General features: G+C 46.5%; 1 protein-coding gene across 2 annotated transcripts in view; it reads right to left on the bottom strand.

Moving 5' to 3' along the window:
• SPARC (secreted protein acidic and cysteine rich) overlaps positions 1-11,650 on the bottom strand; it is a 22,863-nt gene that overhangs the window by 10,915 nt on the left and 298 nt on the right. The window contains exons 2-3 of one of the 2 annotated variants that reach the window (XM_023515450.1): positions 1,642-1,711; positions 152-214 (exon numbers count right to left, since the gene is read on the bottom strand). In XM_023515450.1, coding sequence (XP_023371218.1) covers positions 152-214; positions 1,642-1,698 — 120 coding nt within the window. In that variant the 5' untranslated portion in view covers positions 1,699-1,711. Of the gene's footprint in view, positions 1-151; positions 218-1,641; positions 1,712-11,650 lie in introns of both variants that reach the window. The other variant, XM_012808210.2, reaches the window with a different exon arrangement.

Here is an 11,650-nt window from a genome sequence, read left to right as displayed (position 1 = left end):
GGGGATGCTCAGGATTTTCATCTGTGCTGAGTGTGTACATAGGGACAAAGTCTCCAGGCCAGCACCAAACCAGGTGGCACCTGCCTGGATTCTCCAGGGGACACATGTTGGAGCGGGGTGGGGGGACGGAAGCTGGGGCCGTACCACGTACCTCGGCCACCTCAGCCACACTTTCCTCCACCACCTCTGTCTCATCAGGCAGGGCTTCCTGCTGCTGCTGGAAAAGAAAGTGGGATTCAGATAGGCGGTCAGGGCCAAGGCCAGCTTTGCTTCTAAACGTAGGCTAGAACACAGGCTGGGGGATTTTGGAGATCCCGAAGGCTCTGCCTTGCAAGCTGCCATGAATGGGAAACAGGGCAAAGGAGAAGCCAGACGTGTGACTCCCCCCACAGAACACCGGAGCAGTGCCCCTTTTATAAATTTTATATCCAAGGTTCTATGTAAGATTTAGCTTAGAAAAGCATTTCTGCTGCTTTGAAGTCCTACAAAGTCTGAAGATCACGGATCCAGACCAACTCCCCCATTTTGCAGAAGGGAAAACTGATACCCAGGGATAACACCATGAATTTTAAAAGATGTTATTATCTTCCCCACAGTACTATGTTATTATGATTATTCATATTAATATTATTAGACAATTCTTCCTTGGAATTTCAACTTGCAATAGGAAGAGGTGAGAATAATACATAATTCTGAGGCTTCTGGCTGCTGGAGCAGCTTCTAAAATTAATGCCAACTGCGCCAAATCTTGTGCTCAGAATCTACCAGCCCAGTTAGGATTGCCAGGCTTTACCATCACCTGCACCTCCTAGTGAAGAGAGAGTATGAGGGTTGCTGGTTGAAAGAAACTCCTCTTTTGCCTGCTGCACATTTCCTCCCCCTTTCCTGGGGATGGCTTCGGATTCTCTGCAGATAGCTGCTCCTGACCCTCTGTGTGCAGTTCTTGGAGGGACTGGCAATCAAGGTACGCCACACTCCCCACACTAAGAAGCAAGGCCCAGGGCCCATGCTCAGCTCAACTGACTCTTGCTATACTTCTTTAAACCTTCTTGGCACATTCTTTTGAGAAGCAAAACTGTTGGGAGTTGATTCACTCAGATGGCAACTCCCTCAACTGTCCAGTGATTTCTCCCTCCCAGTTCTGGAAGCTGCCCTTTCCAGTCCTCCCTAAGGCCTTTGATTTTGTTTTTTTTATCTTATCTATTTCTGCCCTAATTTAGTCAGATTGAAGTCTATTGTTTGCAACCAAGCAACCTTCCCTGTTTCAGAAAAGAACCCGCCCCTCTCTTTGTGGTCTGCCCATCTTCTAACATCGTCCCACCAGCGTTCCTACCCCACCTGCGGCTCAAATTCCTCACCCGGAGAAGAGGTGGACCCTAGTCCATTGCTGGGAAGCTCTGACTGCTAAAAACTTATCTTCACATTACATGGAACTTTGTTTTTAAGGGAACCTCCACCCAGAGATCTTCATCCCAGTTTTTGTTTGAGCTTATAAGTTTAAGGGAAAAAAAAACCTTTTAAAAAAACCAAATAAGACAATGATTCCAGACAGGGATGTTCTTGTCCCCATCTGATAGGTTCAGAACCCCTGGAGCTGGTGTTAGGAGGTGAGAGCAAGAGGTAAGATCTTTAGGTACTTACAGGGGCTGCCAAGGCCCTCCCAGCCAGGCAAAGGAGAAAGAAGATCCAGGCCCTCATGGTGCTGGGAACCCTGTGGAGAGGAGAGATTGAGATTTCCTTAAGGAGAGGCTTCCAGAGGGAGAGGTTCTTCTGAATTCCTGTGATATGCATGACAATTTTAGAGATTATATACAGGACCATTTTAGATGTTAGGGGTCAAATGATAGTGACAGGCATGGGTGAAGTGTGTTCCCTTCAATATTCTCTCCATCCTGTTATAGGAGGAGAAAGTCTCAGTTTGGTGCGAAGATGTCTGTAACACCTCCTTACTTCTCATCCATCTTCTTTTCTAACAAAGAGCGAGCAGCCCTCTGGCTCAGAACTTCCCCAGGAAATTATATCCAGCTGGAATTGAATCGAGTTGTTTTTCTCATGTGTGTTTGTTTTTACAGTTTCCTTCTATTTACGACAAAGATACACAGAGTTTTCCATTTATGGTAGCAGGATACCTAGTCCCCACTTTCAATACATTTATTTAAGTTTTTTAAAAGTGATTCAACTGGCCGGGCATGGTGGCTCACGCCTGTAGTCCCTGCGCTATGGGAGGCTGAGGCGGGTGGATCACCTGTGCTCAGAGGTTCGAGACCAGCCAAGACCCCCCTGAGCCAAATGAGCCAGAGTGAGACCCCATCTCTACAACAACAACAGGACAATGAGACAGCCGGACCTTGTGATTCCAGCTCCATGGGGGGCAAGAAAACACTACAGGAGGAAGAAGTAATAATAAAAAAAAAAAAGTGATTCAACTAAAGTAATGGGCTACTTAGTCAAGTTTGGGCAATGCCAAACCAGATGACCTTCAAGGGTTCCTCAGTCCGTAATGTGCTGAGAGTAAAGCTTTTCCTACACCCACAGTCTTCTCGTACCCACTTTCCGCCTCCTCCACCTTCTCTGCTCTGCTTCCTCTGCACTGGGAGGAGTTAATATGCAGCAACTTCTTGCCAATTTTAGACAATGAGATCCATATTTTAAAACAAAGAACAAGAGTCTGGGAGCGTAACCTGTGGAAACTTGAGGGTGGACACATTTTTCTCCACTCTACCCAGAAGCTACAGCATTTCTCTAGACCCCTAGAGAAATTATCCAGATGCTTCCACGTATTGCAAAGGGGAGGTTAGAAAAATCCCCAGCCCTGGTCACTGCTAAGAATTCACTCTCTCGATCAAGCTGTAGATTTTAATGCTTTCGTGACTATAAGGGATCTTGGAGCAGAATCTCTTCTGATACTTGAAAACCAAATGCCATCTCTTAACAGAGGATCTATTCTTAGGCCATTTCTTTATTTCTCCTGCATGTGGCTTTGGACAATTGGAACATGAAAGAAAACTAAATGGATTTCCTGTTCCAAATGGCTTTAGAAAATTCTTCCTTTTACTGATCTAAATCTTCCTGCCTTCCTCAGACCTCTTGGTCTATTTACCCGTCCCTCCTTCTGTGGTTACACAGAACAAACATGCTCTCTCTACGCCCAAACAGCCTTTCGGTCAAGGGCAGCAGTGGTCACATCTTCCCTCTTTCATGCTCCAGAACTTCTCTATTAGACTCACTGTTCCTAGTTCCAAGACCTCTCAACTAACCAAGCACAATTGTGGGAGGTACCCTGGCACCACGAAGAAAAATACTCAGTTTGAAATTGAATGTCAGGGACTCTTGTTTTATCTTAATGCTATCTTGATGTATTGGTTACATTTTTGTTCTCTCTAGACTTTGGTGCCTCCACCTATCAATTAGAGTAGTAGACTAGGTGAACTTGGAAGTGGTAGACTGGTCTTCAAAATACTCTTAAAGGCTGAGTACAGTGTCTCACCTCTGTAATCTTAGCACTCTGGGAGGCCAAGGCAGGTGGATTGCCTGAGCTCTGGAGTTCAAGACCAGCCAGAACAAGAGGGAGATCCCATCTCTAAAACTAGGCAGGCTTTGCGGTAGGCGCCTGTATTCCCAGCTACTTAGGAAGCTGAAGCAAGAGAATTACTTAAGCCTAAGAGTTTGAGATTGCTGCAAGCTATGATGCCACAGCACTCTACTGAGAGTGACAAAATGAGATTCTGTCTAAAACTAACTAAATAAATAAATAACAATTTTTTTTTAAATGTTCTTAAAATATCCCTGGCACATGCTGATCTTGGCACATGTTACCTGCTCTGGGATCACCCATCTTCCCGTGGATTACAGCATTTGGGAGCAGGAACAAGCAGAGGAAGAAAACATTGCATAACAGACAGTCCTTTCCTCAACTAAGAGACATCTCCTATTTCACAGAGTGCGCATGAAATAAAGCTAACAGGAATTTTAAGGAATTGGTCTGGGAACTTGGCATTACTTCACAATGACCCCAACTCCCAGAGGAGTCCAGTCTGTCTTCTCCAGGAGGTTTCTGGAATGTTCCTCACATAGTTGCTCATTTGTTCCCCCAGGCTTACGTGGAAAATCTACCGTCTTCTCCACTTGGAAGACACAAGAAAAATAACTCCTGCATGTGGCTTTGGACAAGTGGAACATGAGAAAAAACATCAATGAAGGACTTGTCTGAGACTGTTTAAGGAAGAAAAGTCAAAATGAGACTGGCAGCCAGGACAAGAAGCCACCCCATCTGGGCCACACTGACAGAGAAGCCATGTCACGGGAGAAATAGCCTCAGTAGAACTGGAAACGTAACAAGCTTCAGAATTGAAGCTTTTCCCACGCATGTGTCCTGCATCTGAGCAGAGGACCCACACCCTGTGACCATGGTTTTTAAGTGACAGTCAGTTTCAAGCTCAGTATTTTTCTCCATGGTGCTAAGGTTTGTTCGTGGCTCTTCCGTCTGTCCTGCCTCACCATCCCCCCATCCTCCTTACCCAGCTGCGCACACACCCTCTCTGCCACCCCCAACCCTGCTGTTGTAGCCAGAAGAGAAAAATAAGTCTTATCGTGCTTCATAGTTGCTATAGCACCCCACATGCCTCCCTGGGAGCCTCCTGCCAGCGCTGTGAGGTGGGCAGGCAGGCATGAAAGGGCTCTTAGTCCTACTTTCCTGACGAGTCTGAGGTTGGGATGGAAAACACACACCCAAAGTCATGCAGAGTCCAGGCCCATTCCAGACTGGCAAGGCTCTCTGCTCGTGGAGCTGGGGTGAGCCCAATAGGGGTGATGCTCAGAGCCAGGGGGAGGTGGATGGTACAGACAGAGACGATCAAGAATACATGAAATCTTAGGGGAAGAGTTATTTTCCAAATTTGAGGTCCTGCCCAGTGCCCTGTAATACATCACTAGTCTCAGAATGCTTTTCCTTCAGACGATGGGATAGGAGGGAAGAGAAGCTGCTGGACTATTCTAGATGCAAAGCCTAGCCCTGCACACCCATGAGACACCTCTCTGAGGTTCTCTCTTTGGCACCATTGGCCAAAGAGACCAGGGTCCACCCTGCAAACCTAATGAAGTGCAATGGTCACTCTAGCAAGGTTGGAACGTGGGGTTAAACCTCAGCATTCAGAGCTTAACAGGTGTGACCCTCTGCCAACCAAAGCTATATGAGGCACGCCCTATGAAAATATCAACATTCTTCATAGAAATGACCAGTACTGCAAGAAAACTCCCTCCTTTGTATTTCTTCATACAAAGAGGCATATATGCATCCTTCTCAGGGAGTTTTCATTATCCAGCATCCCAATTGGGGCTCAATCCCCATAGTACAGATGAGAAGACTAAGGCCTGGAGAAAGGAAGAAACTCTCTGGTAGCCAGGAACTAAGAGCCCCAGTGAGTGAGCAGGATTAGGACAAAGTCCTAGGCAGCCTCGCCAACCACTGGCATGTTTCTATCTCAGCACACTATTTCCTCTGGCAGCCACCCCCTCCAGGTGGTCACCTGAAGGATGCCCAATTGGACCATGAACTGGCACGAATTGCTGAAAGGGAAAAGGCCCTGAGCCAGGGGAGGAGCAGGAGGTGTATTTCCCTTGGCCCGGTGGGTCAAATGCAGACCCCCCTCACTCCCACACCACTGCCTCCTGTTCCGTACATCGAGTCCTTTCCTTTTGCCTTTATTTGCTCTGGACATGGCTGAAAACTTGTCCTTGGCTGCCAGCAGGACCTGAAGCTGAGGTCACTTCTCTCTCTTTAGAAAGACTCTAGGGATGGAAAAATACAGCTGGCCCCCTAGTTTGTCTCCCTCAAGACATAAAGGGCCTCCTTCAGGCTCTCCCTGGATGTTGAAAAGTTGCTAAATGTCAGAACTGGGAGAAATGTCAGAATAATCATACAATTTTAGACTGTGGTTCTCATAATCATAGACTCTTAGAATGGGAAGCACAGAAACTGAATGGCGAACGCTAAATCTGATTTGCGTGGAAAGAGTTTATGAAGCAATGTAATCAAATACGATTTTCTGAGATGATGAAAATATTCTATATCTGCATTGTTCAAAGCAATAACTGATGGCCACATGTGGTTACTGAACACTTGAAAAGTTGCCAGCGTAAATGAAGAACTGAGTTTTTAATTAATTTAAATCTGAAAACATGTGGATAGCGGCTATGAGAGTAGACAAAGTGGTTACAAGCTTTTATAGAGGCAGTATAACATAAAGGTAAGCTCACGGGCTCTGGAGCCAGAATGCAAGTTCAAATCCTAGCTCTGCTGCTCAGCAAGTGTGTGACATTTCAACTTTACCTCCTCTCTGAACCTCCATTTGCTTTAAGCTCATAGGTGATTTACACAAGAGCATTCATTAAGTAAAGAAGTAAGCAATGGTGTCATTTGGAAGAGCATCTTAAAATGCAAGGATCCCAGAATCTCCATCCCCCTCAAGAATCCAGTGTAAATATCCCAGCACTTTGTCTGCATGCCCAGGGAGATAGAGGTGCTGGGGTGGAACAAAGGAGACATTGCCTCTGTTGATCTGGGGGACACCAGCCCAGCCTCCATAGAACATGGTGACAAGCCTAGGCCCTGGGCTGGCCTCGTGGTTGGGCTGTGGATGTAAGCCAGGCAGCTCACTCCCACTGTCTGGCTTGGAAACAAGGGCTCCAAAAACCCACATTGCTGGTAAACAAGTCCAAAGAGAGGAAAACAAACAGAGAGGAAAACAAATGTAGAGGCTAATAAAAGAAGCCTGGAGCCAGGCCCTCCAGGGAGCCAGGACTCAAAAGGAGGGAGGGTGGGGTCCGGTGAGGTGGGGGTGAGCAGGCCCAGAGATGCGGCTGCATGTGCCTACACCAGCAAGTCCTGCTCACATCCCAGGAGCACACACATCCTCTCAGAGGACTTCCATGTCCTGATGTGGAAGTCAGGAGACCTGAAGGGAAGTCAATGGCCCCCAGCTCACTGTGTAAACCTAGGGAGGCCTCTTCTGCTCTCCAGACCTGATCCACTTCCAGCTCATATATATAATAATGAGGTTGTTTTAGATACATGGGCAAAATTATCTGAGCCAGAGATCTTTCCTTTCAGTGAAGTCTTCTGCAGAAATCCAATTATTTCAAAGAGCTGAAACTCTTTATTATGTGTTAGAATGTGTGAATGATTATTATCTATTCAATAAACTTGAAATTAAAAAACAGAGCAGATAAAAATGGAGTGGAGATGGGGGCTAAGAGTCCTACACACACGGATAACCCTGGGATACCTTGGAGCATCTCTAGGTTCTCTTAGGAACACTTTGAAACCCTTGGGTGAGGTGGTCCCTAAAGTTCCTTTTGGTTCTGACTTTCTGTATCAAACTCAACCAAAAGTTTTTTGTAGTATTACCTCTTTCAGCATGCCCATGAACTACTTGGTTCCACTTCTAATATTTGTTTCTGGAAGGAGAGAAGCTAAGAAAAGTTTTAAGGTATTGTGGATATAAAAACCTAGGATTGGAGAGTTTCGGGGACGACTCAGAGCTAGCTGGAATCTGTCTGACTGAAAACACATAACGGCATCTAAGACGCCACGTTTCACTGCGTCTGGCAGAGGTTCAGGGTGGAGATTCAGGCTTCCTCCTTGGCTCCTTGTAGGGGACCACTACTGCATCCAGGGTGACCACAAATGGAAGGGAGGAGAAATAACATCAAAGTGTCCAGGCTGTCACAGCTGGAAAGGCTTTAAAGATCCCAAAGATAGCAAATACGTGGCATATATGCCCCCACCTGCCTCTCCTGTGCATGTGGCAGACATTACTAATCAATCATATGCCCTTGGCCCACAAAGTCTGGAGTAGCACCAGAATCCTGAATATAGTTCTCTGGCAGCCACTACCAATGAATTAGTGTTATCAGGCCATGCAAAACCTCCTTATCATGCTTCTTATTTTAGAAAAAGAAATTGAAGTTTAAAGAGGGAAAATAACTCACTCAAAATCATAGAGCAAGCTGGTGCCTGAGCCAAACTTCCAGATGTTTACCTTGCTTTGTTTTTTCATCTCATCTCCTCTTTCAGTCTGAAATCCAAACGCGTGACTAACACAAGGAGACCCAGAAGGTATCCAAATGAGAGGGGTTATGCAAGTTTCTGAAGGAACTCAGCTCTGAAGAGAGTTGATGTCTCTGTCCTATTTCCCCTGCAGACATTAAGCTCTGTAGCTTGGTGGTGAGAGAGCAAAGTTGATTCCTGTCTAAGGCATCTCCTGGCTGAGCTATTTTTCTAAATCATTCTGTCAAGTCACTACTTGCTGGCTCTGGTCCTGCATAGCCCAGCTGTCCCTGGGCTCAGGATTGAGGGTAGGAGGGAAGAAGAGAACCATCCAGGTTCTGTGTTGTAGAAAAAAGCTATCCCTCTGTTCTTCTAAGAGTGAGGTTAGGGAGGGAGCCAGCAGGAAGCAAATGAGCAGCTGCCTATTCGCCCCATCATGCTGGGCCTTTGGGCCTAATGACAAAGCCATGTGGGCTGAATAGGTCAATGCAGGCCAGCAAAAGAGAGAGAGGAGAAAATGCCGCTCATCACTGTTACCCGCAAGGCTTGTTATCTATAAAAGGTGCCTGAACATGATTCCAAAATGGCCAAATGGCAAAAATCTGGAAGTTTGGCTCAGACACCAGCTTGCCATGTGACTACAGGTAAGTTATTTTCTCCTCCTGAGGCTCCATTTCTCTCTCCCTAAGACACAGTGGTGGTACATATGGGTTACATGTGTGTCTCCTTGTCATTATATTAAGTTTGATTGTGTACATCTGTGTGTGGCTAACAAACGGCAGTGTTTGCACACCTGATGGCATGTTCATATAGCTTACAAACAGCCTGATTCAGCATCTGTTTCAGCCTGTTATAAGTGAAGTTCAGAGATTTCATTTCATTTCACTATTTATTCTGTGTCTATAAATCAAGTATCATCCAGAGAGAGGTATGTGAGTGAGTGAATGCCTTTCAGTGTCCGCTCCTATAATGAAGACACTCATTTTTAGCTGTGCCAGTGGGCACCTGTTGATGAAATCAGCGTTTACAAACTTACCCTGTAAGTTTGTATCTGTCTCTATCGCTGCATACAGATCTATCTACCTAAACAACCTCCAAAGCCAAACAGTCTACATTTACTTCACATCCTCAGCTCTTTCTTTTCTTCCACCATACTTTCTTATTTATAGTTTAGTTTCAGCAAGGAGGTTTGCTCTTATGAATAGCAAACCCCAGCCGTGTTATTGGATAAAAATTTTATTTAGCATGACCATTAGGCAACCCAAGATCCCCCTAGCCCTCCTCTCTTGTTTCCTTTTCAATTTGTGTGAGGAGCGTTAAAAACGGAGACCAACAATTCCTTAGAACAAAATCACATCACAGATTTAGGTTAACAGGACTTCAGATCTAGAAGAATCCTTGAAATTCATCTAGCTTAGATCTTCCATTCAACAGATGGGAAGACTGAGGCCCACAGAGCAGTGCCTTTCCCAGTGTCACATACGTGTGATTTAGAACCCACAACATTCTCGGGAAATACCCAAGAAGGTCCCCAAATCAAAATGAATTTAAACAATTTTTTTAAATAGGCCTACCAACATTTTTAGTAAAAGGAAGTACTATACACACCCTAAGATGATGGAGCTGCCAGGAAAATAAAAGCTGGAAGTTACTTCACCAGATCTTTGGATGCCATAAATCCACTAATTCTAAAGTGTTTCCCTGTATATTGTCCCATTTCATCCACACGCTATCCCCTTGAGGTTGCTATTGTTATAGTCCTTTAACTGGAAAGGTGAAGTGATTAGTTCAAGGTCAAATGGCACTTTCAGGGCATAGCTAGAACTAAAACTCAGGTCTTCAAGCATCACAGCCCTAGGCTTCCCTGGGATCCCAAGGGCAGAACCTAGAGTTTGTTGCTGCCCTTGTATTGTGGGAGGGGGGACATTCAGTCTGAGCCTGAGGTGCTGTTTGGGTTCCCAGTGTTCACTCCCAGCCAGCAGGCAGAGACCCTGAAAAAAAAAGGTTACCGTGGCAACTCACATTCCTCAGAGGGTGAGTCACAGCAGAGAAGAGGCTTCTGGTGGGTGGGACTTGGAGAAAGTTTCAAAAGTTGATTCCTTCTCCAGGCAAACCCCCTTCTACCCCTCCCTCCCACTCTCAGCTCCAGGCTCTGTCGATGTGGCAGCTGACAGTTTGAGTTAACTCTCTCTTTTCCCAACCACTCCCATTTCAAAAGTTTCATCCTCCCGCAAATGTACCTTTGTTTCCAGTGCCTGCTCTATCTCCCACATCCTCCCTCTCGGAATCCACTTGAGAATATCTTGAGACTGAAAGCTATGAACATGGGATCTCTCCCCACACATGGTGCATACAGTTTTTGAGGCCAGCAGATGCCTTGAACCCCTTTCAAAGACCAGTCTATGGTTTCTGGTTAAGAGACCTTCAGAGGATGCCAGGCACCCCGAGCACCCCCAAGTCCAGCCGTCTTCATTACAGACGAGGAAACTAAGTCTGGAGGAGATTCTTATTTGAGGTCACAAGTAAAAAATGTGCGCCTGAAGCCTGGGCTGCTAGTTCTGACTTGCTTCTCACTAGACAACCCGCAGTTGGGGGCACAGAGAAATCCAACCCTAGAGAATTACTCTAATGCAAAAATGTCCTTTCCTGAGGAAATTCACGCAGCTCTGTTCCCTTTGGGGCAGACTAGGATTCCTAGAAGACGTGCCTCATCCCAGTGCCTGCTTTGTCTTGCTGTCCTTCGGGACACTCAGGAAGTCCACTCAACAGCCAGGCAGTGGAGCCAGTGAGGGTGAAGAGAGGTGGGGGCTGCCTGAAGAGGAACTAACACCCTGACAGGCTGGATAGTGAGGTGCAGAACTGGTCCCCCCGGAACCCTCTGTCTTACCGCCCCCGCTCCCCCATTTTGAGTACATTGCCCCCACCACACCCTGCTTCCCATCGCACCCCACGTCTTGGGTAGGTGATGGCTGACATCTGGGTTCTTCAGATCTAGATAAACCAAAGGCTACTCCCAGGGAATTCCTGTGTTTACCATCCCAGGGAGGAACAATGCCTAACCCAAGACTCAGGGTGTGATGGGACCATTTCTGGCCAAATGGCGCCAGAGTCTGGGGGGGGAGGTGAATCTGGGAGTGGGTGGAATGGGAGAGAAACAGGAGACATCCCCGAGGTGCACAGACTAACGGTGAAACCGCCCCCTTTGCCTTGCAGAGATTATTTTATCATTCATGCAAAGTCTCTTTTGGAAAACAGATCCCCTGACGAATAACCAAGCCTAGGAAGTTTGTTCTCCTGAAATAGGGGGCAGGACAGACTGGCTGCTGCTGGCCGGGTCCCCATGGCAGCTGTGACTGACAGGATCGGATTCCCAGGAAAGGAGGAGGCTGCCACATTTGCAAAGGGAGCAAACAGGACAGGCAGGCGGCCTCCGAAACCAGAGAGACAGAGAGATAGAAAGAAAAAAGACTCCCGCAAAGACATGAGGAGATTATTTTCTGTAAACCTAGAAGGGAGGCCAAGTTACACAATAGTCCACCTTCTGAAAAGCAACAGGCAGACGACTTGGGGGCTGTGCCCTTAAGGACAGCCGTGCTGGGGCTG

The sequence above is a fragment of the Otolemur garnettii genome, unplaced genomic scaffold, assembly GCF_000181295.1.
Source record: "Otolemur garnettii isolate 467f Iridium unplaced genomic scaffold, OtoGar3 scaffold00003, whole genome shotgun sequence".
Lineage (NCBI taxonomy): Eukaryota > Metazoa > Chordata > Mammalia > Primates > Galagidae > Otolemur > Otolemur garnettii.
Note: the sequence above shows the minus strand (reverse complement) of the source record. Positions and strands in the feature narration are given on the sequence as shown.